This window comes from Coregonus lavaretus (assembly GCF_964263955.1).
Source record: "Coregonus lavaretus genome assembly, chromosome: 36".
Classification (NCBI taxonomy): Eukaryota; Metazoa; Chordata; class Actinopteri; order Salmoniformes; family Salmonidae; genus Coregonus; species Coregonus lavaretus.
Window position 1 is genome coordinate 3,723,517 of NC_140023.1, and position 27,843 is coordinate 3,751,359.

Below are 27,843 nucleotides of genomic sequence, written 5' to 3' on the forward strand. Positions count from 1 at the left end.
AGGTGTTGAAACCTCTGAGTGAGCAATATATGGAGGATAACGTTAGACAGACTGTGGTTAACTCCATCAGAGCCAGTCTGACAGAACAGGCCTCACAGCACGCCAAGTTAAAGTCAAAGTCGCACTGACCCCTCCTCCTCCTGCTGTTACTCTACCATCCGCTCACCCCACCCCTTCACTCAGTGTGCTAAGTCCTAGAACTGTGGCACTGTGCAAACCAAAGTTTACCCAAACCCCGCACAGGCCCCAGCCAGCCTCCCTGTCTGCTGTAGTGGCCTGTCTTACTGCTGGCTCCTCTACTCTTGGATCCCCCCTGTTGGAAGGTGGACAATCAGCGAGTTAAGAAGTAGTGTTGCCAGTCCGCTCTCACCTTTACCACAATTTGACCGATTTCTCGAATGTGCCATCTTGTAGATTCACCTGTGTCCCCCCCCCCCAAACACCCTAACGTGCACGCACACACACCTATCAATGTCAGGATTTTAAATTATGAAGAGTTGTCAGTAGGTTTGCTGACCCGGTTTTAGTGTCTAATACTGTCATATTAAACAGATTGCACTTGCTTGGGTTTCAAGGTTAATTCAGGGAAACACGGCTCTTTGAGGCTGTGCCATTGGATGCAAGATGAACTGTCTGCATAGTCATACATATACTGTAGCCAAGCCAGTCTGTTCCTGCCCCTCTTCTGAGACTGTTTGGTTAACTGAGGTGGATTTAGAAAGCCTTTGAGCCTCTTTAGTTGTTATAAGATACTGATCTTTAATCTTGCTTTAGTGTCTACCTACCAGTATTATCTACTGCATGTTATTAGACATACACAGCATAGCACTATAATAGGCCCTAGAGTTCAATCTATTGTGCTTAGCAGGGGAACGTTATTCAGACCGTTTCATTCATTTGCCTTTCTTGAAAACCCACAGGACAGTGGGAGTGATCAATGGTATTACACATCTAGCGTGTTGTTTTTCTTATCAATACAGCACTAATGATAATATCAGTTAGGTCAACGCTCTTGTACCAATTCCATCCACAACTGTCTCGCCTAGGAACGCGGCAGTTGTTATGGTCTCATTTTTGTATGTTTTACAAATAGGGAATAATGTATGACACATTTTACACTTTGTATAAATTCTATAGTGTTGTTGGCGGGGTGGTTTTTTGATTGGCCTAAAGTGTGGTTTGTTAAGGAATGTTTTGTGATTGGTCTTATAGGTACAATTGCATATTTTCTTTCTATAATCTGCTATACTGGTACGTAAACAAACTCGAGGCTAGAGCACTTCGATTCCACCTCGGACTAAGATTTCTGGAATTTGATGAGTGGGTAGATATTGTCTTTTTAAATCATTTCCTGTAATTTATTTTTCAATGAACAAGTACATTGACCTTATTGATTAAAATTGATCATCTACCGTTCATCAGACTCCTTTGTTTATTGGAACGAGTGCAAAATCATCACGGCTTGCTTCTGCAGTATTCAGCAATATAGATGTCAAAACAGTAGGTAGAAAGTGTGAGGAAATAACTGACTCAATTTCATAACTTAAGTTACACTGGTAGTTAAATATGAAAGTCAGATTTGTTGTAATGATAAAACCATAACTGCTTTTCTTGTCTTCCCAGTTTAAACTGGTCTCATTGACACATGGCATCATAAGCCAGTTACGGTTTGTCTGTGGAGATGGGATGGAGACACCCTCACCCCCACCACCACAAATACATTAATAGCCGGCATCCTCAGCTAAAGCCGTTGTCCATTTTAGTGCCTGGTTCTTCAAATACCACACGAAGGACCACGATCCTGTATGAAACGGGTGTGTATGCAGTAAGAGTAGCCATTGTCCCAAGACCCTGAAAAGGGATGCCCTTGTCCAGGCTGACGGTACGGTTGTCACTCATCCTCTGTAACGGAGCACAAATGATTCAGTTAGTCAGTCGCTGCTGCACAGCGCAAGGTCAGCTCTTATCAGACCACAACTATTCTTCCATTTAAATACAACAGAACAGCTCTACAATGTTATTTTGTCTACAAATTCAGCAGACAGGACAATTTTATATAACAAAGCTTTAAAGAAGTTGTTGCAATGTTCTGGCATGGAATGACATTTTCATTTATTCACCAAAATGCTACAGATATGAATGCTGGACATGTGGTTATATCTATTTTTGAACCTTCAATCACTTTACATTTCAGTGCAGGTATGCAATACTTACTAGGGCCAAGAGAGGTTGAAAGTCTTAGAAATACAATGTTTATTTCTTTACAGGTCTTCATTTTGTAGTGTACAGTAACTTTCTGGTTCAAACTTTCATTCCATTCAGGATGAGAAGACCGACCACATTGTGCTGTTGGGATGCATTCAGCTGTTAGTGGGCTGCATATTGGAGAATGGGTGTTAAGAAAAATAATAACAAACATGAGAACTTACAAATTGCAATGTAAAAAATATAACTGGTAGGCACATTCAGGGCTCTAAATTAACATTCATCGGTAGCACTGGTGAACCCAACTTAAAGTTAGGAGTACCAGAACACTCATATATATATATATAATTTGAGATATAGCCTATATGAATTCTAGCTACTTCTGAAGCACATATTTTACATTGACATTTTATTAATTTAGCAGACCCTCTTATCCAGAGCGACTTAAAGGAACAATTAGGGTTAAGTGCCTTGGTTATGGGCACGTCGACAGATTTTTCACAGTCTCAGGGACTCGAACTAGCAACATTTCGGTTACTGGCCTAACGCTCTAAACCGGTGGGTTACCTAGTGCCCTAGAACCTAATATGTAACCCTGTAAATACGTATTTATTCTAAAAAACTAAATTGTTGATACAAATACAGTGGGGAGAACAAGTATTTGATACACTGCCGATTTTGCAGGTTTTCCTACTTACAAAGCATGTAGAGGTCTGTAATTTTTATCATAGGTACACTTCAACTGTGAGAGACGGAATCTAAAACAAAAATCCAGAAAATCACATTGTATGATTTTTAAGTAATTCATTTGCATTTTATTGCATGACATGTCACCTACCAACTATTAAGAATTCCGGCTCTCACAGACCTGTTCGTTTTTCTTTAAGAAGCCCTCCTGTTCTCCACTCATTACCTGTCCACATTAACTGCACCTGTTTGAACTCGTTACCTGTATAAAAGACACCTGTCCACACACTCAATCAAACAGACTCCAACCTCTCCACAATGGCCAAGACCAGAGAGCTGTGTAAGGACATCAGGGATACAATTGTAGACCTGCACAAGGCTGGGATGGGCTACAGGACAATAGGCAAGCAGCTTGGTGAGAAGGCAACAACTGTTGGCGCAATTATTAGAAAATGGAAGAAGTTCAAGATGACGGTCAATCTCCCTCGGTCTGGGGCTCCATGCAAGATCTCACCTCGTGGGGCATCAATGATCATGAGGAAGGTGAGGGATCAGCCCAGAACTACACAGCAGGACCTGGTCAATGACCTGAAGAGAGCTGGGACCACAGTCTCAAAGAAAACCATTAGTAACACACTACGCCGTCATGGATTAAAATCCTGCAGCGCACGCAAGGTCCCTCTGCTCAAGCCAGCGCATGTCCAGGCCTGTCTGAAGTTTGCCAATGACCATCTGGATGATCCAGAGGAGGAATGGGAGAAGGGTCATGTGGTCTGATGAGACAAAAATAGAGCTTTTTGGTCTAAACTCCACTCGCCTTGTTTGGAGGAAGAAGAAGGATGAGTACAACCCCAAGAACACCATACCAACCGTGAAGCATGGAGGTGGAAACATCATTCTTTGGGGATGCTTTTCTGCAAAGGGGACAGGACGACTGCACCGTATTGAGGGGAGGATGGATGGGGCCATGTATCGCGAGATCTTGGCCAACAACCTCCTTCCCTCAGTAAGAGCATTGAAAATGGGTCGTGGCTGGGTCTTCCAGCATGACAACGACCCGAAACACACAGCCAGGGCAACTAAGGAGTGGCTCCGTAAGAAGCATCTCAAGGTCCTGGAGTGGCCTAGCCAGTCTCCAGACCTGAACCCAATAGAAAATCTTTGGAGGGAGCTGAAAGTCCGTATTGCCCAGCGACAGCCCCGAAAACTGAAGGATCTGGAGAAGGTCTGTATGGAGGAGTGGGCCAAAATCCCTGCTGCAGTGTGTGCAAACCTGGTCAAGACCTACAGGAAACGTATGATCTCTGTAATTGCAAACAAAGGTTTCTGTACCAAATATTAAGTTCTGCTTTTCTGATGTACCAAATACTTGTCATGCAATAAAATGCAAATTCATTACTTAAAAATCATACAATGTGATTTTATGGATTTTTGTTTTAGATTCCGTCTCTCACAGTTGAAGTGTACCTATGATAAAAATTACAGACCTCTACATGCTTTTTAAGTAGGAAAACCTGCAAAATCGGCAGTGTTTCAAATACTTGTTCTCCCCACTGTACCTGTCATTGAAATGTAAAAGTCATTTGTGGAATAAGAGTATGTAAAAGCACCATTTTCTTATTGAGATGCATTACATAGAAAATGGTACAGTCTCTTTAAGAGCGTCAAGTTTGTGAACCACTGAGCTGGGTGATGACATGCTAGAGATCTGTCATTCATTCATTGCTATGATAATTGATCTCCTGAAGATATCCCTTTCCCTTTCTTTCTGTGCCTCCAAATGTTTTGAGATACTGGTAAAGTTACCAGGTTGTTAGCTAGCTAGCTAATGAGGTAACAACCATGACTGAACAAGGTGTAAAACAATAAGTTTTCGCTGTAGTAATGGTGCAAGCCTTATTACAACAATTATTAAAACAAATTTATATATTTTGTTTTTTGTTGCTCTCAAATTAAAAGGGTCGCACAGCCAAATATTTTGTCGTACTTTAGAGCCCTGGGCACGGTGCATAATTTTTTTTTCATTCATAAAAACAACCTGATTGATATGAACCAGCCGAATTGAACTTGTACCAATCCGGTTTTAAAATAGAGCACTCATAAAACTAGATCTGATACAAAATGTTTTAATGATAAAACCCTAAAATGTCAACCTGACAGCGCAAATGTTCGGCTGAGTTTACAAACTCTGCTCCCCTCACCGTTCGCTAGCACAACGCATGTAATTAATGGCTACATATTTGTCGCAGTGCTTAAAATACTGAAATACTACAAAATATATTTAAATGTCAGAGCAAGGCAATACCATAATGAGCATTTACACACTAACGTAGGCTGGTAAAACTCCATTGAGATTTAAAACATTCTAAACTTGAGTGCCCATACAATTCAATGATAACACACACCAAGACATAAAAACCTGGCAGTTTCACAATCATTTCGCAATCCATGTAAATATGCATGACTCATATGGCTCATAGCGGCATTTTGATCTATAAACTGAAATACACCCTTGAGTGGAGAGAACTCATGTCTTCCACCATGGTCCCTGGAGGATGAGAGATATGATAGATGTTGGCAACTAGAACAAGATATGAGAGCAGTAACATAGGCAGCTGAACTAGATGAACTTTGCATTGTTTCATAATGAAAGAGTATCATCAGTCAGTGGCAGGATGGGAAGCATAGAGACTCAGAGGCTGGCTGCTTCCAAGTGTTGTAGCGTTGCTGCCGTGTGAGAAGAACAAAACAATTAGCAGGGCAAAGTTCACCACCTCCCCCAACCCTCCTCCACGGCAGGTAGGTAAGAAGAAAGTGTTCTGAGGGGAGGGGTGGTGTTTCGGGGACTCCAGGTCTAGATAATGATTCTGAAGACGAAGGACAGAGCGGCTCCTAGAGCCAAACCCAGAGACAGGAAGAACGCCATGATGGTGCCGGCCGTCTCCGCTTCGTGTTGTGCCACTTTCCTGAACGGAAACACAGGAGGGACAAAACAACATGACTAGGAGAAAACAGGACTGTACACACCTTGATGAACCAGTGCAATGTATTTTTTGTCATGAGTAGACTGTGCTAGTACAGTGTTTCTCAACCCATGTTGCAGGAACCGGCAAGCTATGGTTCCCTTCTAAGGAGTACCGCTTGAGAACTGACTGCAATTACTGTCAGCTTTCAATCTGAGGAACCAGAGGGTTGAGAACTCTGCTGTAGTTGCCGGTGGCGATGGCCTTACTTTGGTCCGAAGCACATGCACAGGCTGGCCAGGTATCCGTTGCTGAAGGAGAAGAGGATCATGAAGAGGATGTACCAGGCGTCGTGGGCAAACGGCACGGGCAGGTAGTTCCTGGGCTGGACGTTACACAGCATGAAGAGAGGTACAAAGACTACACGGAGACCCACCATGACGGGCAGGATAACGCTGTCCTTACCGGGCTGAAGGGACAAAAGAGAACATCTCAGTACACGTCAACATTCTAATACAGATCCACTCCACCATTATACTGTGCATCCTCTATTAACCCACACACATTCCAACGAAGAGCTTAGACAAGGAGCCAGTGAACTCACGGAATTCAGCAATGACCTCCAAATGAAGCCTTGAGTAAAATAACTGACCTTCTCAACTAGCACCATGAACTCAGTTACATAATATGGGGCCTACTATATGTTTCAGCGCAGAGCTAGGCTAATAAAACGCAGCGCTGTAAAAAGGGATACCTAAACATTTTCGCAGTGAAATAATAATTCAACTATACCACCCTTGGCCAAGCTTAGTGGCATTGGATTTGATTATTTCAATTGGTAGGGCCCTATGAAATCAATTACATTTTTGCCTGATTCCGTTTAGTTTCCCCCCCAAAAAAATCCATTTTGTTTTCCATGTTTTTCGCTCTCAAATTCACACTTCTTTAATAAAAATAAAATAAAATCTAAGTCCACAACAATGCTTAAACCACATCAGGAGACTACCTTTGAGGTCTGGACATTTTTTAAGAAATGTTCATTTTTGTGTGTAGTTACCCATTAATGCAAATGTATACCAGCAAGAGACTGCTGTTTGGTTAGCAATGTTTCTGTAGCGCTCATGTGATTACAGAGTTTGCAAAACAAATAGCCACTTGATTGACGTAAATAATCATGATACTCTGCCACGTAGGCATAGGCTATTTTGTAGTTAACATTTAATTGAGAAGGTTTTTGGGAAAGCCTTTCCATCTCTACCAGAAGAAGGTTATCATTAGCATCATCACTAACGGCTAGACAAAGTGTAGACATAAGCACGCACCGCGCACACCCACAGACAGGGGCATTCCTGTGCCGGTTCAGAAAGTTGCAGGAAAATACGAATCACTTTTGTTAATATCTTATTATTAACTTGGGCAAATTAATGAATTTTAGAGTAAGTTCAATACATTTATTTGATTTCCTACTAAATTAAATAATATGTTTAGTTTTTAATGACTGGATTTTATGAGGGTAGCCAATTTGTAGTGAATTAAAGCAATTTCCTATAACGGAAAATGGTCGCAATGCAAACGTGCACTTAATCAGAACTTAAGGAATTAACCTCTATCCAACTGAATATACTGTAAGGTAACAGTACTGTATGTGCACTCAGCCTATCATTCCATTCTACAGTTATCATAGGATTGATGAGGTGGGAGGGAGGGAGCTGAGGTAGAATTAAATAGAAACCCATAGAATGAAATGGAACACTATCTACGGGTAAGTGCCAAAATAAAGGAAACACTTGAGTAAATGAGGGATACAAAGTATGCAGAACAAAAAATATAAACGCAACATGCAACACTTTCAAAGATTTTACTGAGTTACAGTTCATATGAGGAAATCAGTCAATTGAAATAAATTCATTAGGCCCTAATCTATGAATTTCACATGACTGGGAATACAGATATGCATCTGTTGGTCACAGTTACCTAAAAAAAAAAAATGGGCCTCAGGATCTCGTCAGGGTATTTCTGTGTATTCAAATTGCCATCGATAAAATGCAATTGTGTTCGTTGTCCGTAGCTTATGCCTGCCCATACCATAACCCCACCGCCAACATGGGGCACTCTGTTCACAACGTTGACATCAGCAAATGGTGCGCCCACACAACGCCATACACGTGGCTGTGGTTGTGAGGCCGGTTGGACTTACTGCGAAATTCTCTAAAGCAACATTGGAGGTGGCTTATGGTAGAGAAATTAACATTAAAATCTCTGGCAACCGCTCTGGTGGACATTCCTGCAGTCAGCATGCCAATTGCACGCTCCCTCAAAACTTGAGACATCTTTGGCATTGTGTTGTGTGACAAAGCTGCACATTTTAGAGTGGCCTTTTATTGTCCCCAGCACAAGGTGCACCTGTGTAATGATCATGCTGTTTAATCAACTTCTTGATATGCCACACCTGTCAGGTGGATGATTATCTTGGCAAAGGAAAAATGCTCACTAACAGGGATGTAAACAAATTTGTGCACAAAATGTGAGAGAAATAAGCTTTTTGTGCGTATGGAAATTTTCAGGGATCTTTTATTTCAGCTCATGAAACATGGGACCAACACTTTACATGTTGCGTTTATATTTTTGTTCAGTGTATATTGAAAGCAGGTTAATTAAGCAATTAACATTATGTATAAAAATGGCAAGTTCCCCATTATTTTGGCTACTATGGCAAGAAGAGATCTCAGTGACTTCGAAAGAGGGGTCTCAAAGAAGCATAGGGGATTTAAAGTGTGTGTGTGTCTCAGTCACCAGATCTCAACACAACTGAACACTGATGGGAGAATCTGGAACGGCGCCTGAGACAGCGTTTTCCACCACCATCAACAAAACACCAAATAATGGAATTTCTCGTGGAAGAATGGTGTCGCATCCCTCCTCCAATAGAGTTCCAGACACTTGTAGAAACTATGACAAGCGGTTCTGGCTCGTGGTGGCCCAACGCCCTATTAAGACACCATGTCGGTGTTTCCTTTATTTTGGCAGTTACCTGTATATCTCTATGGCAACCCCTCAGCCAGTGAATTACACACTCCAGAGCTGGGAGCTGTTACAGCCCCAGTCATGTGATCTATTTACAACAGAAAACTAGTCCAAAACAATAGGGGGTCTTCAGTGTCACCATGAGCCACTCATCACCCACCCCTTCAAACCCACTTCCTTCAGCAGTCACATGACCTCTTCATCCTAAAAACACAAGGGCTTTTTTCCAATACAAAGCACTGGCCTACACATCAAAGTGTTCTGTTCCAGATTTTCCACAGAATTCTGAACTTGATGCCTCGGCATGATTTCACTCATACTCCCCAATAAGGTTTCCAACCCCATGACATCACCAGGCAGAAATCTGGATCAGATTTTGGCTAAATATTTAGATTTAACACATTTGAGAACGTATGGTATTTTTAAACAAAAGACAGAAATGAATTTGTTGTGTCATTGTGTATGATGTTGTCATGGGAGTCGTTAGCCTATTCTTCTCCTCTTCCCTTTCAGAGTGATGAGTCGCCAAAACATTCTGATCTATGTTCCAGTGAAATGGCAAAGAAGTCGGCCAAGGGGAACAATTGGTCAGGCCAGGGGGAACCATTTCAGGGGAGCACAGATGTTAGGTGGGAATCTATGCCACCAAACCCATGTCTGTTTGAGCCAGTGTCAGTGGAACTAGTGCTCAGGGCCTCAACACTCACCCACATACACACGCCCGTCAGACTCCTGCCTGCCCAGTCCATCAAGTTGAAGAGCAGGAAACACGCAACAGGGATGAAGTATGTATCTGTGGAGACAGAAGAACAACAGCAGCCGCATGGCGAATAAGACTATAGTCCTCACAGACGCTTAAATCAATACTGGAACCCATAGAGTAAAATCGCAACGGCAGATGTTCGGGCCTTGTCCTTGCCAGTTTTGATAGAGAGGATGAATGCTATGAGCCTGTATGCTGGTCTCTGGCTTTTCACAAGCCATTAATACAGCAAAACACAGGTCAATAAAGACTTTCCCTTAGCACACTCACCCCAGGCACCCCCATCGGCCACGGTGGACCTGACGTCAACTGTGACTGCAGGGAAAGTTCCGATGGTGATGGTGAACACGAAGCACACAGAGAGGGCCATTACCCAGATCTACAGGAGACCACAACATTAGTAGGGGGTTTTAGCCCCTCACTCTGGAGGACCACTCTGTTTAGATTGTCTTTGTGCAGGTCCCTTACCCGTTTAAAGATGGAAAACACAGATATGGTGGACCTGGTTTCTTCCTCTGTCAGACTGACCACCGGCCTCTTCTCTGCTGGGCTGTCTGTCACACAACATCCTCTTTTGCTGTTAGATTTACACAGATAGCAATGCAAGAGAAACGCACAACTTGGAAGAAAAGCACTGAGAATTAGGTCAAAGAGCATAGATATAAACAAGCAAATGATTTATTCTAGTATAAACCCTGGGCAGAGTCAGAGTACACTACTACACACCAAAGGAGAAACATTTCTCAATGTTACATTCCATCTGCTGACTGCACCTTTTGTCAAAAGGTCCATCTTGTTCTCCTCATCTCCTCCGGCTGGCCTGGATCCATTACTTTCCAGGTAGTACTGGAAAAACTCCTGCGAGGTCAGAAGAGACATTCACAAAATTCAGCACATTTGCCAACCTACATACTTACCCTTACTTTACTAGTTAAGTCGACTGAGAACATATTCTCTTTAACAGCAACGACCTGGGGATGAGTTACATGGGGGAGGAGAGGGGATGAATGAAGCCAAGTGGAAGCTGGGGATCAGGTGTCCGTGATGGTATGAGGGCCAGATTGGGAATTTAGCCAGGACACCGGGGTTAACACCCCAACATACTATTATCAGGTTACTGTATCTATCTATATAGCTGCGTGTGAGGACACGTTATAGATACAGGCCAGGGAGGCTATACAGTGCTACACACTACTAACGGCTTCCCTCAGTTAACATTTTTGAGCCAATGACAACTTGTCTGACAAAGTGAACTAGCATTTTGAGGTCAGAGCATTCCATTAGGCAGAACACACTAGTATGGGTCAATGCTATGTGTAGATTAGTGTGTTAGTTGAGGTCTCACCATTCTGGGCAGGGCGAGGTAGGACAGGATGGCCAGGAAGACGACCACGCACGCTGTGATGAAGTAGCCAAAGGCACTGTCCTGTAGGGCCGAGCCACCTAAACACACACACAGAGAGAACACAGGGTCATGACCTGGAAGTGCTTACCATTCTCATCCTGGGCTATGAGTTATGGACCTGGTGGAAGTGGGAGAGTTATGGACAGTGTTGAGAGCAGTGGTGTGTGTGTGTGTTGATCGGGTGTCAGACGTACTGGCCAGGGCAAAGATCATAGACAAGGCAGCGAAGGTCCCGGCGAGGCCCTGTCCACTCATGATGGGTGTAGTGTAGGAGGCCGGCAGCATCCCAGCCAGGCCAAACAGACTGCCCTGCAGCACTGCCCCAAACGCTGGGGAGAGAAAAAGACAATTAAGTCAAAGTAGAGAGAGAATGAGTGATTGTAGGTGTTGGATATAGCAGGTAGGAATACATTTAAAAGCAAAGGAGAGGGCGAGAGGTTTATATCGGCAACATAAGGGGGGGCAGAGCGCTAGAATGGAAGGTCATGATATATTTAGAGGAAGATCAAGAGAGGGAGGGGTTGGCAAATCACAGAGACATAAAGCAAAACCAATGAGAACATCACAGGGGTTGTTTTACATAATAAACATTATTTAATTCACCCCCTTCCTAGTACAGACAGACAGGGAGTCTTTACAGGGAGAGTGTGGATGTCAACATCAAAGCATTCCAGTTGGGTCACCCTGTCCTCCCCTCTGGCGGAACCTGGACCGTCAGAGAAGCTGGTCCTCATCAGGCATCAGGGGCCAGGATCAAACTAGCAGGAGAGCGAAGGGGGGTGAACGTATCCCTGCGGTAAACAAGCCAACTCAGTAGCAGATGGTGTGAAGGTGAGTGAGTTGAACTGTGTGAGCTTGGTGTATTAGGTAGGAGTCTAGTAGGTTGGGTGGGGTCCACTCACAATTGATGCAGATGATTTTGATCATGGTGAGACAGAAGAATGGGAGAGGGCTCATGTCCACTTTGACCAGCACCGCCGTCAACAGGAACACCACCAGGATCACAGACAGGCAGCCAGCGATACGCCAATTCTGAGGGATCCTGGGGGACAGGTGAGGGGAAAGAAGGGGAGGAAAACAGAAGAGACATTCCTAGGACTGTTTAGACAGGAGTGGGGGTCACCGATGGATGACCCCTCGCTGGATCCAACTATAATTAAAGTCAACATACCAATGTCCTATGGAAACAACTGATGGGGTTCACAGGGGGTGAGGATTAGGTAGGCAGAGATAAGTTAGATTTACATGAGAGGTACCGTTCTGGGTTAGAGCTATGGTAGAGGGTAGCTTAGAAGAAACTGAGGAACATGTATGGAGTGAGGTTAGGGGGGCATGTGAACAGGCAAAGTTTGAGGATAAGAGTGAGGTATCAATTCAAGGTGCTTTTAAGAGGATTGAGGTGTGGTTTGGAGTTTGAGGAGTTTGAGTCCTGGGTCTCCTCGAGGTCACAGTAAAGGGATCGACATTCAAGTGAGGATTGTTGGTGGGTTTCCTAAAGATTATTATCACTTGCCCCAAAATGCTAATTAGCTGTTTACACACAGAAGTGCCATACAGTGCATTCGGAAGGTATTCAGACCCCTTGACTTTTTCCACATTTTGTTATGTTACAATCATTCTAAAATTGATTATTTTACCTCATCAATCAACACACAATACCCCATAATGACAAAGCAAAAACAGGTTTTTAGAAATGATTGCAAATGTATTAAAAATAAAAAATTGAAATATCACATTTACATAAGTATTCAGACTCTTTACTCAGTACTTTGCTGATTACAGCCTTGAGTCTTCTTGGATATGGGGAGTTTCTCCCATTCTTATCTGCAGATTCTCTCAAGCTCTGTCAGGTTGGATGGGGAGCGTCGCGGCACAACTATTTTCAGGTCTCTCCAGAGATGTTAGATCAGGTTCAAGTCCGGGCTCTGGCCGAGCCCCTCAAGGACATTCAGAGACTTGTCCCGAAGCCACTCCTGCGTTGTCTTGGCTGTGTGCTTAGGGGGTTGTCCTGTTGGAAGGTGAACCTTCGCCCCAGTCTGAGGTCCTGAGCACTCTGGAGCAGGTTTTCATCAATGATCTCTCTGTATTTTTCTCCGTTCATCTTTCCGTCGATCCTGACTAGTCTCCCAGTCCCTGCTGCTGAAAAACATCCCCACAGCATGATGCTGCCACCACCATACTTCACCGTAGGGATGGTGCCAGGTTTCCTCCAGACGTGACACTTGGCATTCAGGCCAAAAAGTTCAATCTTAGTTTCATCAGACCAGAGAATCTTGTTTCTCATAGTCTGAGTCCTTTAGGTGCCTTTTGGCAAACTCCAAGTGGACTGTCATGTGCCTTTTACTGAGGAGTGGCTTTCGTCTGGCCACTCTACCATAAAGGCCACTTGGAGTTTGCAGAGATGGTTGTCCTTCTGGAAGGTTCTTCCATCTCCACAGAGGAACTCTGGAGCTCTATCAGAGTGACCATCAGGTTCTTGGTCACCTCCCTGACCAAGGCCTTTCTCCCCCGATTGCTCAGTTTGGCCGGGCGGCCAGCTCTAGGAAGAATCTTGGTGGTTCCAAACTTCTTCCATTTAAGAATGATGGAGGCCACTGTGTTCTTGGGGACCTTCAATGCTGTATAAATATTTTGGTACCCTTCCTCAGATCTGTGCCTCGACACAATCCTGTCTCGGAGCTCTACGGACAATTCCTTCGACCTCATGGCTTGGTTTTTGCTCTGACATGCACTGTCAACTTTGGGATCTTATGACAGGTGTGTGCCTTTCCAAATCATGTCCAATCAATTTAACTTACCACAGGTGGACTCTAATCAAGTTGTAGAAACATCTCAAGGATGATCAATGGAAATAGGATGCACCTGAGCTACATTTCGAGTCTCATAGCAAAGGGTCTGAATACTTATGTAAATTGGTATTTCTGTTTATTTTTTATACATTTGCAAACATTTCTAAAAACCTGTTTTCGCTTTGTTATTATGGGGTATTGTGTGTAGATTGATGAGGACTTTTTATTTATTTAATCAATTTTAGAATATGGCAGTAACGTAACAAAATGTGGAAAAAGTCAAGGGGTCTAAACACTTTCCGAATGCACTTTCAAGAATTGCCTGCCTTTCACCTACACATAGGGGAAGAATCAGAAAGATCAGTACTGCAATTCTTTGTATTTTGGCTGTTATCAGTCAAATACATTCTCAGAGCAGGCTCAACTTGCCCGCCTGCCATAAATTGTCCGTCTTCCAGTTAAACAATGGGGAGTAATGTGGCAACATCAGAGCAGGCTCAACTTCTGCAACTGCTCAGTTCAATTGCCCCAGGCAACTTTAATGCCAATCCCTGCAGTAGAAAAGTTACCATTAGTTCTAACTATACCTCTGGTGGATGAAGGAGTTAAGGCAGGTGAAGATAAGCAGGGGCACCATGGCACACAGGGTCATCACGTTGTTGAACTTGGACTCCAGGACGTTCCTCGTGTCTCCATCCACTACCGTGGCATTGGCCGTCAGATTCGCTGAGCCTTCGACGGCCGGGTCCTTCAGTCGGCTGGTGAAGTACTACAGGGAAGCAGCAAGGTGGAGGAGAGAGAGCTAGAGCAAAAGACTTCGGGATCATGACCAAAGCTTATGAGAGTCAATGTTTTCTAGGGATGTGCATCTTTCCCTTTCAAGACGATTCGAAATGTATCTAGATATGAAACTTTAAACTACATGGGCTCCGATACAATACAGAGACTATACAGTGGGGAAAAAAGTATTTAGTCAGCCACCAATTGTGCAAGTTCTCCTACTTAAAAAGATGAGAGAGGCCTGTAATTTTCATCATAGGTACACATCAACTATGACAGACAAAATGAGAAAAAAAAATCCAGAAAATTACATTGTAGGATTTTTAATGCATTTATTTGCTAATTATGGTGGAAAATAAGTATTTGGTCAATAACAAAAGTTTCTCAATACTTTGTTATATACCCTTTGTTGGCAATGAGACATGTCAAACGTTTTCTGTAAGTCTTCACAAGGTTTTCACACACTGTTGCTGGTATTTTGGCCCATTCCTCCATGCAGATCTCCTCTAGAGCAGTGATGTTTTGGGGCTGTCGCTGGGCAACACGGACTTTCAACTCCCTCCAAAGATTTTCTATGGGGTTGAGATCTGGAGACTGGCTAGGCCACTCCAGGACCTTGAAATGCTTCTTACGAAGCCACTCCTTCGTTGCCCGGGCAGTGTGTTTGGGATCATTGTCATGCTGAAAGACCCAGCCACGTTTCATCTTCAATGCCCTTGCTGATGGAAGGAGGTTTTCACTCAAAATCTCACGATACATGGCCCCATTCATTCTTTCCTTTACACGGATCAGTCGTCCTGGTCCCTTTGCAGAAAAACAGCCCCAAAGCATGATGTTTCCACCCCCATGCTTCACAGTAGGTATGGTGTTCTTTGGATGCAACTCAGCATTCTTTGTCCTCCAAACACGACGAGTTGAGTTTTTACTAAAAAGTTATATTTTGGTTTCACCTGACCATATGACATTCTCCCAATCCTCTTCTGGATCATCCAAATGCACTCTAGCAAACTTCAGACGGGCCTGGACATGTACTGGTTTAAGCAGATGGACACGTCTGGCACTGCAGGATTAGAGTCCCTGGCGGCGTAGTGTGTTACTGATGGTAGGCTTTGTTACTTTGGTCCCAGCTCTCTGCAGGTCATTCACTAGGTCCCCCGTGTGGTTCTGGGATTTTTGCTCACCGTTCTTGTGATCATTTTGACCCCACGGGGTGAGATCTTGCGTGGAGCCCCAGATCGAGGGAGATTATCAGTGATCTTGTATGTCATCCATTTCCTAATAATTGCTCCCACAGTTGATTTCTTCAAACCAAGCTGCTTACCTATTGCAGATTCAGTCTTCCCAGCCTGGTGCAGGTCTACAATTTTGTTTCTGGTGTCCTTTGACAGCTCTTTGGTCTTGGCCATAGTGGAGTTTGGAGTGTGACTGTTTGAGGTTGTGGACAGGTGTATTTTATACTGATAACAAGTTCAAACAGGTGCCATTAATACAGGTAACGAGTGGAGGACAGAGGAGCCTCTTAAAGAAGAAGTTACAGGTCTGTGAGAGCCAGAAATCTTGCTTGTTTGTAGGTGACCAAATACTTCTTCTCCACCATAATTTGCAAATAAATTCATAAAAAATCCTACAATGTGATTTTCTGGAATTTCTTCTCTCAATTCTGTCATAGTTGACGTGTACCTGTGATGAAAATTACAGGCCTCTCTCATCTTTTTAAGTGGGAGAACTTGCACAATTGGTGGCTGACTAAATACTTTTTTTCCCCACTGTATGTTTTAGTTTGAAACGTTTCAGTGAAATACTATGGAGAGAGTGTCTCGGAAGGTAGAAAGAAAGTAATATGAGCAAAAATCATTAGTGAATTGGCAATTTGTAACATTGGAGTCGATTTTCTGACCGATGCATGCTGCATTTGGTTCAGTTTGGGGTGCGTATTGGTGAATTCTTACATCTCTAATGTTTTCATAATGCTAGCCTGCTGCCGAGGGCGGGGATATATTGCCATGGCAACACACCTGGCCAAAAGTTTGATGAACCAGGTGGCTTCTAACAGTTTAAAGAAAGTGGTCTCAATGAAATGTCCTCCCTCGAGGCAGCTCCAGAATAATTAAAATTAGAGGAGTCACATCATTTAAGACCAGTTGTATTACCATTTAGAGACATAGGAAATGAGCGCATGCCCATATTATTATTATACTACTAGACTTCAGCTCTAAGTCTGATTTCCCATGGTTATCATAAACAAGCAGTTGTGAAGAATGCAGAACAGTTACCATGGTTGCAGTCATGAAGAAGTTCCATGGCAGGAGGGTTCCCAAGCCAAGGACGAAGAAAATTAACCAAACCGCATTATACCTGACAAATACACATTCACACACAATAAAATGTTAATATATGTAGCCTATACCAATTGTATACATATAGCATTAAATGATTGCAGGCAGAAGCAGAAAATGAAATGTCACTGCACTCACTTGTCCTGTGGAGCGTTGATGACCGTCATTGTCCTGAAGTACTGCAGGAACCAGCTCTTAAGTCAAAATGTGGCACGGTTTCTGAAAACAGACATTTTCATAAATAAATCAGCCTAGTCTTCATAAAGTATCAATATACAAGAGAAACAGGAGAAAGTTCAGGAGAATGAATTCGACATGCAGTTTTTTGCTGATTATCCCAAAAAGATGAATAAACAAAACTGTAACATAAAATGCCACATTGTGATATTATCCAACATTGTACATCTCATCTCCAACTGAATTTCATTCCACAGGTTCACCATCCCACCACGAGTTTGGGAAACCCTGGCCTATGGGACACAGTTTCAGCGGGTACTTTGATCTCAAGTATCATTTATGTTTAGGCTATTTAGTAGCGACGGGACGATACCAGTATGGCGATACTCGTTAGTATTGTGGCAAGGAAACAAAACACGAAGCAGATTTAAATTCTTTAGGAAAACAGCTCTAATGTTGAAACAAACACCATGTGGAACAACCAGTCACGTTTGTTTATTTTCCAAGCTATATCACACAATATTTTACATACAGCAAGTGTTAACATTTTTGCAGTGGGAAAAAATATTGCGATACTGGTATCGTCACAGCCCTAATTAGGCTACTTTCTTCTTCTGACCAAATATACAGAAGCGCATGTCACCAACATTACATGTCAGACAAACAACAATTCCTACCTACTACATTTGTAACCGAAAGATACAAACCAAGTCCTTGTTTACCAGGAAAATACTTAGTTATTTTTTAATATGTTTTTTATAAGATGCAGCATGTGTAAGCAACAATAGGAATACCAGCAGTTATAACTCCTACCATTACACCAAACCACAAAGTCTAGCCTATGCAGTTTCAGCATTCCATAGTGACAAAGAAAAGCCACAAGACAACCTTCAAAACCTTATCAAGCACAATAATGTCATCTCAACAAATCAAAACATTCTAGCCAAATATGCACACAAGTCAAAATGTGTCATACAAGCCAGACACATTCAGTCTACTATATCAGCAAGTAATATCTTTTTAATTACACTTACTTAGAGCAGCGCAGGAGTAGCCTAAATCCAAGATTTGATTTGATTTACTGAAAGGAGGGGCTGGCAGCTGAACATCATTTCATTTTCTACATGGGAGGAAGCCTCGGTTAAGAGGTGGTCTAAAAAGGACATCAAAAAGTCTGGCATTGGTCCTTCCTATCCCAATAGTCTCACGGCCCCACCCATCCCATAGCAACTCTTCTACCACTCTGATGGAAGATTACACACAGACAGATACTTCTGTGATGCCTTTCTGAAACACAGCAGGCTTTCTGAGTCCCTCTAAAACAAATAGCCCGAGTTCACTGTACACACAGATGTCTGTGCAGAACTCCAAGCATCCCAGCAGCCCAAACAACAGGTTTATCTCACAATGTGTCACATAAGCATAGGCATGAAATGTTGTGGATGCCATAAAGGAATAGACTAAGCCTTTTTAGATTGAAATATGTGTGTCCCATTTAGATTCTGGAGTCATCATGAGGGAATGGTCATGGGAATGCACAGTACCATGGGTGTCACGATTGTCGGAGGAAGTGGACCAATGCGCAGCGTGATAAGTGAACATACTTTATTTTCACCACACGAAACAAAACAACAAACGATACGAAACGTGAAGTCCTTGGTTACAATACAAACCATACGGAACAAGATCCCACAACACACTGTGGAAAACAGGCTGCCTAAGTATGGTTCCAAATCAGAGACAACAAGCAACAGCTGATACACGTTGCCTCTGATTGAGAACCACACCGGCCAACATAGAAACAAATGAACTAGAATATCACCCTAGCACACAAAACACATAGAAACAACACACCCTGGCTCAACATAACAGAGTCCCAGAGCCAGGGCGTGACAGTACCCCCCCCCCCAAAGGCGCGGACTGCGACCGCGCCAAACATAAACCGAACAGGGGAGGGCCGGGTGGGCATTCCTCCTCGGAGGCGGTTCCGGCTCCGGGCTTGACCCCCACCCCCCAACAAACCCCCCAAAGCGCCCCTGGTCCGGTCTGGCCCTGCTGGCCGGAGCTGGACTGAACACTGGTGGAGCGGATTGCTCTAGCTCCGGAGTGGAGCAGCACCGGTGGAACAGGCACGGGCTGTGCCGGACTGTCGACGCGCACCACAGGCTTGGTGCGGGGAGCAGGGACGGGCCGGACCGGGCTGACGACGCGCACCATTGGCTTGGTGCGGGGAGCAGGGACGGGCCGAACCGGGCTGACGAAGCGCACCACTGGCTTGGTGCGGGGAGCAGGAACAGGCCGGACCGGGCTGACGACGCGCACCACAGGCTTGGTGCGGGGAGCAGGGACGGGACGGACCGGGCTGACGACGCGCACCATTGGCCAGGCCTCCATGGCTCTCGCCAGACTCTCGCTCCTCTGCTCCCAAGTCCAGCCTCTCTCCTCCTCCCGCGGCTTGACCCAGTCGAGGTTGATATCCTTTAGAGCCCTCTCTGGCGTTGGCTCCTGGACACGCTGCTTGGTCCAGTTATGGTGGGATCTTCTGTCAGTGCTGAATGTGGATGTGGTGCAGGAATCAGGCGCAGGACACAGAGGCTTCGTCCAACAGACTTTAGTATAGTCACGAAAACAAACGGGCCTCAAAAAGAGCCCGGAGGCAAGTGAAATTACACACACACTGCGTAAAACACAAAGTACCAAAATAGCGCGCACACAAGTGCGGAAACTCTCTCCAAAACAATGGAGGAAACTAACACAGCACCTGCTGACCGGTGAACAATTACACACAACGCATGACTAAAACAACGAGAACTTATAGTAAGTCGCTTTGGATAAAAGCGTCTGCTAAATGGCATATTATTATTATTATAGGACACATAATAAACACTAAACGGAAACAGGTGTACCAATAAGACAAAACCAAGCAAACATCGAAAACATACAACGGTGGCAGCTAGTACTCCAGGGACGACGACTGCCGAAGCCTGCCCGAACAAGGAGGAGGAACAGCCTCGGCCGAAACCGTGACAATGGGTTAGGAGTATTGAATGGAGCTTATTGTTCCACGCTGAATCGATACAGTTACATATCGCAATATAATTTTTGGACGATATATAAATACTTGACTCCAAGTATCGATTTGTAATATATATACAGTACCAGTCAAAAGTTTGGACACACCTATTCATCCAACTGAAATTTATTCCACAGGTTCACCATCCCACCAGTAACAAAACAATTTCCTGTCTAGCTAGTTTGCCTGCCTACCAGTCAAAAGTTTGGACACACCTACTCATTCAAGGGTTTTTCTTTATTTTTTCTACATTGTAGAATAATAGTGAAGACATCAAAACTCATCCCAAACCATCTCAATTGGGTTTAGGTCGGGTGATTGTGGAGGCCAGGTCATCTGATGCAGCACTCCATCACTCTCCTTCTTGGTCAAATAGCGCTTACACAGCCTGGAGGTGTGTTGGGTCATTGTCCTGTTGAAAAACAAATGATAGTCCCACTAAGCCCAAACCAGATGGGATGGCATATCGCTGCAGAATGCTGTGGTAGCCATGCTGGTTAATTGTGCCTTGAATTCTAAATAAATCACAGACAGTGTCACCAGCAAAGCACCCCCATACCATAACACCTCCTCCTCCATGCTTTACGGTGGGAACTACACATGCGGAGATCATCCGTTCACCCACACCGCGTCTCACAAAGACACAGCAGTTGGAACCAAAATTTGGACTCCACACCAAAGGACACATTTCCACCGGTCTAATGTCCATTGCTTGTGTTTCTTGGCCCAAGCAGGTATCTTCTTCTTATTGGTGTCCTTTAGTAGTGGTTTCTTTGCAGCAATTCCACCATGAAGGCCTGATTCACACAGTCCCCTCTAAACAGTTGATGTAGAGATGTGTCTGTTACTTGAACTCTGTGAAGCATTTATTTGGGCTGCAATTTCTGAGGCTGGTAACTCTAATGAACTTCCATTCCTGTGGCAGTCCTCATGAGAGCCAGTTTCATCATAGCTCTTGATGGTTTTTGCGACTGCACTTGAAGAAACTTTCAAAGTTCTTGAAATGTTCCGTTTTGACTGACCTTCATGTCTTAAAGTAATGATGGACTGTCGTTTCTCTTTGCTTATTTGAGCCGTTCTTGCCCTAATATGGACTAATAGGGCTATCTTCTGTATACCCCCCCCCCCACCTTGTCACAACACAACTGATTGGCTCAAACGCATTAAGGAGGAAAGAAATTCCACAAATTAACTTTTAAGAAGGCACACCTGTTAATTGAAATGCATTCCAGGTGACTACCTCATGAAGCTGGTTGAGAGAATGCCAAGAGTGTGCAAAGCTGTCATCAAGGCAAAGGGTGGCTATTTGAAGAATCTCAAATATAAAATATATTTTGATTTGTTTAACACTTTTTTGGTTACTACATGATTCTATATGTGTTATTTCATAGTTTTGATGTCTTCACTATTATTCTACAATGTAAAAAAATAGTACAAATAAAGAAAAACCCTTGAATGAGTAGGTGTGTCCAAACTTTTGACTGGTAGTGTATATATATTTTTACTGTAGGTAGCGTTAGTCGGCTGTACCTGCGTTAGTTGGCTGCAGGGGTGCATGATACGCCACTGCTTATAACGAACTATACATTCTGTCAGTGGGTGCTGTAGGTGGGTGTGGTGCAGGAATCAGATGCAGGACGCAGAAAGATAAGTCCAATAGACTTTAGTGAACAGCACACTCAAATTCACGAGTCAAACGCCCGGAGGCGAGAAAGTCCGCACACAGGCGAAAACCAAAAGGCGCACAAAACAGTGCGTAAATAACCTCCTAACACAGAGGAGGAAAATACGAAATGCACAAGGCAAACAGTAGCGCACAAAACCCGACAGCGAAACAATAACACACAAACACAGACACACACAACGAGAACTAAATAGAACACTAACGAGGACTAACTAGACACAGGTGTACAACATCAAGACCAAACCAAACGAACATGAAACATAGATCGGTGGCAGCTAGTACTCCGGAGACGACGACCGCCGAAGCCTGCCCGAACCAGGAGGAGGAGCAGCCTCGGCCGAAACCGTCACACATTCAGTATAACTAAAATAAATCTAAGATGTGTCAAATAATATAATAATAATATTGGAACTCTATCACTTTTTCTCTCTCCACAGAACAGTTGGTATCCGGTTGCTAAACAACCGTTTTTTGTTTTTCCAGATGAAACCAGCATAGAATTAAGAATTAATAGAAAGGGCGTCTCGATAGAGTACCACAGTATGAGTCATAATACCCATAAAACCTAGAGGTCAAACAGGGAAATGGTTCCAATCGTTTTTCCACCATTCATTTTTCCCATTGGGGATTTCGGAAACACTTAAAATAAGGTCTGTGTTTCGTGTAGGCTTACACTGGAGTGACGTTTTGATAACCGTGTAAATCTCTTTAGGAAGAGCTAATTATTTCTCAATAGTGTGTTTCATTGGAAAACTTGATCAATGGAAGGACTGACTGAATAATCTGATACGCAAGGAACAAGTTAGTAGCGGAAGGCATGGCAACTTTGATTGGGTTAGGTTATCTGAAGGGATGATTAGGAGCCCAGCAGCACATTAAAAGCTGTCATTATTAAGTAGCCCTATAGTACTTATTAAGTATTTATAGCTGTAGCTACTATGTCATTACATTATTATAGGCATTGGTAACTAAGACTAGTGGACAAACTTACAGTTCTGCAATTGTTGCATTTGACTCTTCAGCACCCCCTAGATAAATATTGTCCCCTTTGTCTCTGGACTTGAATGGCCTTTGAGGATTAGGATAGGATTTCACTGTCTTGGCCCTTGTGACAGCATAATAATTGAAATACAGCACAAACTAATAAGAACAATGTTATTACAGCCAATTGAATTACTGAGACTGTGTGTCACATGTTTGAAGAAGGAATCCGATTGGAGGTACCAAGCTCCAGTTCATTCTGCCTCACTCCGTTGAACGTGTCATTAAACAGTGCCAGCTGGCTGGCGTGCCCCTCTGGACCGAAGTCTGTCCCCCTGTCTGACCAACTCAGAGCCACAACACAAAACCCCACATTGTCCTGAGCCAATGACACTTCATCGGTGCCACTCAAAAGAAAAACTGATGCTAAGTGCCACTATTGCAGTGGAAATTGGCTGCAACGTAATACTCTTACATCAAGTTGTAAAACTCTCATAAGCCAATCACAACTAGGACTACTTCCGGCCCTAAGGAAAATACTGACTGACAAATGTTGAGATCACAAGTTGTTTTGCCCTTTGAAGTCACCCTATAAATCTAAAGCCGTCACATTAGCCTCATTCCCAAGAGATCAAACAGTAGTGAGAAAGTACTTTGAAATAGTGTGGCGGTCACCCTTTACGTTAGCATAGAATGGGGCCTATATGATCTTGATCACACCATCAAATCCAAATAGAGGTAGACATGAGGGCATTGTTCTGGAATAGCTCTGTGATGGGTAGACCTTCATTCCCAGACTGTTCCCTGGCTATAGTGTCTGGGTCACATGACAAGGTGAAAAGAACCGCTCGCTTCACCATTTCCCAGGAGTTTATATAGCACTAGTACTCATCACTGTGCGACTGTCGGATAACTTCAACAAGATTTTAAGGAAGAAATCAATACTACTCGCAAGAGAAGTTGTCCTATTCAAAATTAGCTAAACATTCCAGAATGTTCCTAGGAGAGCAAAGTAACAGCAGATAAATAACTTGTCACAAAGAATAGTAAGCATTGGATAAAAACAGACTTGCAACTTGTTATTGGGTAGTCTAAATAGAAGTAGCAACAGTATCACAATGTTTTTTTTTTTTTACATGTTGCAATTCATCCCTCTGATTTAATGTGGGCAGTTTGCAAGCAGTTAGCAGGAGCTAAATCTGGTCGAAATATCAGAGCTCCCCCTGCCTTCACCCCATTGCCCAACCTCGAGGACAGGAGAGCACACTCCCACTTACCAACACACACACACACACACAACCAGTACGCATGTACTTTGATCCTTTACGATCATGTTTAATGGCCAAGGGCTCCCTCTCAGATTCATCATCCAAAAACTATTTCCTTCTCCATTTCCAGAGATCTGTTTCCTGAATCAGACATGGGTGGATCATCATGTCAAAAACAATGCTGTGGGCTCCAGGAATAGCCTGAGGACTGGGGTTGGTTTAGAACAGCCACGGCTGGGCCTGTAATAGGAGGATGGTACATACGATACTGTGGTGCGTCTGTGGGTTGCTCAGCCAGTCTACCTGTCTACACAGCAGCACCACACATCCCACTATAGAGCCCTTTTATGATGACAGTTGGCTAGGACTCCTAGGAGTGGTGTGAACAGAAAAATCCTATTGATGCAAAGTTCTCAGTAAACTCCCCATTGCTAGTTTCTCTCCTGCTTTGGATGAGGGGCGGTATAACTATAGTTAAGTATAACTATAAGAAATCTATGAAGTGTCAAATAAATTATCTCGAGCTCTGGGCTCCAGCTATGCATTTGGTTTGCTAACTTGCTAGATGTCAAGATCAAGCTCCTTGGTTACAGCAGAGACATTCAATCCCCTCCTGAATCAAGATCCTTGTTGCCTAAATTGTTTTGTGCCAGGAAAAATAAATACAAATTGAAATAGCGCCCCTTGTGTGCACCTCCGGTAATACCGTATACACTGGTATGGTACAGAAACGGTATGATGGTCTGAAAATCTGGATACCGCCCAACCCTACTTTGTATATTACCTAAACTACCAACATATTAAACCTATTACTTTACTATACACTTCAAGGGTTGGTGGCAGTTGCCTCTGAACAGTGGGATGCACCGACCAGCAGATGAACAGTGAGTGCACTGTGGTGCCAAACCAAAGCAGATGTCCTCCTGTCTGACCAAAGGAAAGAACTGAAAACAAAAGCTGCTCCCAAAAAGGGACTAGCCGGGTCACCAAAGGCATTGTTCTCAATGACCCTACCTTTTTGCCACCAACTATTTCCCGCCACTAAAAAAGACCAATTTAACAATGCCACGCAAACTCTCTAAAGATGGACATTAGCAACTAGTACAGTAAATGTTTAAATAAAATGTAACTGCGTGGCATGCCCCCCCCCATTTCACACAGGAGTGAACACGGTTGATGTCTGTGTTCTAGGTAGTAGTAACCACTGATGTATGGTAGTAACTAGCTCAGTTAGCTGCAGTTCATCAGCTGTTCATTGGTAGTGCATGTTAACACAAAGAAGCCATTCTCGTGCTCCACAAGGAGGACAGTCAAGAGGATGACACAGAAATAGCACTGACAAATGTGAACGACAGCACGCACCAAGACAAGCAAGGAAAAACTGGGCTAGCCATTCTTATATGATCTGGATATAGCAGCTATAGTATAGCCAAAACTTCAAGGAAAAATTGAAAGTAATGTTTGTGTCATGCGAGATACACAACTATATCAAACGACATGACAAGTTTCGGCATTGTTAGCTGACAGCGCGAGCTAGCCAACTCATACGAACGAACGCGCTTACTCGGAAAGAGGCCTTGTTTTTCCGCACTACCTACCGAGCTTCAAAATTGGCGCTATCTGTATTTTCAAATCAGGACAACAGAGTTTCCTCCAACAAACCATCAGCGTTTGTCAGCACCAAGGCGGAGAACAATGTATGAAAAACCAAACAAAATTACAGTGTAGCTATGAGAAGAAATTTTAGCTAACAATTTCGACCACTCAAAGAAATTAACTAACGTGAATCATTCGTAAGTAAAATGTGCAATCATAAATTGTAGCCTACTCGGCGCGCGATTCAAGTTACTGCAATAATTAACTTATTTGTAAAATATTGTACAATTGATCTATGAATGTACAAGTAGTTTTCAACAAAAAGTAAAACAGTTCAATTATATTTTCTAAGGCACCAGTACCTTAGCGCGAGAAGAGTAGTCTGTCCTCAACCCTGTCCAGAATAGATTCCGAATTTACGATGTAGTGAGTGAGGTGCCGCATGTATCCCCCCCAGCTCGTGGCGTGACTGAGAGATCAGGGGTGAATTCATTAGCTGACAGCGCGAGCTAGCCAGCTCATACGAACGCGCTTACTCGGAAAGAAGAAATAACATTGTAAAGCACCATTCACACATAGCTAGCTAGGTAGTCCGAAAACAAGAATTGTAAACATCAACAACTGGACCGCTACCTAACAGATGTGTGTTTAGGCAGACACGGGACCTGACAGTCCCCTTGCCGCACTATCATATGCCATTTAGCAGACGCTTTTATTCAAAGCGACTTGCAGTCATGTGCGCATACATTTTTACGTATGGGTGGTCCCGGGGATCGAACCCACTACCCTGGCGTTACAAGCGCCATGCTCTACCAATTGAGCTACAGAGGACCACTATACTGCGCTTCAAAGTGTGCGCTAAATGTAATTCCAAATCAGGACAACAGAGTTTCCTCCAAAAAACTATCGGCGTTTGTCAGCACCAAGGCGCAGAACAAGTTATGAAAAACCAAACAAAATTACAGTGTAGTTATTAGAATAACTTTTTGCTAACATTTGCGACCACTCAAAGAAATTAGCTACTCATTCCTAAAAAAAAATGCGCAATCATAAATTGTTGTCTATTCGGTGCGCGATACAAATTACTGCAATAATTTACTCATTTATAAAATATGCTACAATTGATCTATGAATGTACAAGTAGTTTTCAACAAAAAGTAAAACAGTTCAATTATATTTTCTAGGGCACCAGTACCTTAGCGCGAGAAGAGTAGTCTGTCCTCAACTCTGTCCAGAATAGATTCCGAATTTACGATGTATTGAGTGAGGAGCCGCATGTATCCCCCCCAGCTCGTGGCGTGACTGAGAGATCAGGATTGTATTCATTATGTCTTGCAACGGAAACCGTTTACCGTTAAAGAAGTAAACGGTTTCTGTTGCATGGGCGGTGTGTTCAATAGGGCGATATGGGCGACGCACTGCCAAACGGGAAAAGGAAGGGATTTTTTTTCTAATCAATTATATCATGGCAACAGTAGTTCAGTGTTCACGTCTGATCTGCCAGCCACTAAATGTCCAATCAGGCTAAAGTCGTGCTTCAAATGTCCCCGCCCGTTTTGGGGCGATTTCAGTCAGGTTGAAAATCGCCCAGAAGTCTCTCATAGCCTCTAATGTAAAATATTTTTTTTTCAAATTTCTGAGCTTTCAATACATTCTCTATGGGTGTCTGAGGGCTTGCACTTACGCGCTTTCGTCATACGTAACGTAACGTAACCATGAACGGCAGACAGCAACGCTTGGACAGCGACTGGTGTAACCGACATGCACCATCTTTCAGAAAAGATTAAGAAAAATGAGCTGTCAAAGACCCACATTGATAGCTGTTTGAGATTGTCTGCTTTGGTGAGAGTGAATATTGCCACTCAACTGGATGAGGGATACAGGCTAGCTGTCCGCCGCCACAACGATGAGGTTAGCAACAGCAGAGTCGTGAACACTGTCTACGAGAATCGAGACGACCTCATAGAATGTTTTGAAGCCATCCGGACGGGTTCATTGGGTTCATTTGACCAGCCCACCGTACCAGAAGCTACAGAATAAGGACATCGATGCTGTCTTTATCAAACGTGCCCTCGACAGCTTCGCAAGCAGTGTGCAGGCCATAAGGTAAGA

At 43.5% G+C, this 27,843-nt stretch overlaps 2 protein-coding genes across 3 annotated transcripts in view; one reads left to right on the plus strand and one right to left on the minus strand.

Annotated features, from left to right (window-relative positions):
• Window positions 1-1,416, plus strand: part of LOC311110616 (atlastin-2-like) — a 28,293-nt gene extending 26,877 nt beyond the window's left edge. For both annotated transcript variants that reach the window (XM_084153138.1, XM_084153139.1), the window contains exon 13: window positions 3-1,416. In XM_084153138.1, coding sequence (XP_084009264.1) covers window positions 3-128 — 126 coding nt within the window. In that variant the 3' untranslated portion in view covers window positions 129-1,416. The remainder of the gene's footprint in view (window positions 1-2) is intronic.
• A 3,498-nt stretch (window positions 1,417-4,914) lies between these two features.
• On the minus strand, window positions 4,915-27,087 carry LOC311110617 (equilibrative nucleoside transporter 1-like). The gene is made up of 13 exons (XM_084153141.1): window positions 26,927-27,087; window positions 17,091-17,171; window positions 16,890-16,971; window positions 14,424-14,605; window positions 11,950-12,089; window positions 11,242-11,376; window positions 10,988-11,085; window positions 10,416-10,500; window positions 10,111-10,196; window positions 9,913-10,021; window positions 9,587-9,672; window positions 6,125-6,324; window positions 4,915-5,858 (listed from the first exon to the last, which is right to left on the minus strand). Exons 2-13 carry the CDS (start codon window positions 17,117-17,119, stop codon window positions 5,747-5,749), a joined length of 1,344 nt encoding a protein of 447 aa, XP_084009267.1. The 5' UTR covers window positions 17,120-17,171; window positions 26,927-27,087; the 3' UTR covers window positions 4,915-5,746.
• Window positions 27,088-27,843: the final 756 nt, after the last annotated feature.

Coding starts and splice junctions, on each gene's coding strand:
- LOC311110617 (XM_084153141.1), bottom strand. CDS start 17,119: ATGACGGTCATCAACGCTCCACAGGACAA. Junction 10,197..10,415: donor GATGGACCTTTTGACAAAAG/GTGCAGTCAGCA, acceptor GTTGTGTGACAG/ACAGCCCAGCAGAGAAGAGG. Junction 9,673..9,912: donor GGCCGATGGGGGTGCCTGGG/GTGAGTGTGCTA, acceptor CTGTCTCCACAG/ATACATACTTCATCCCTGTT.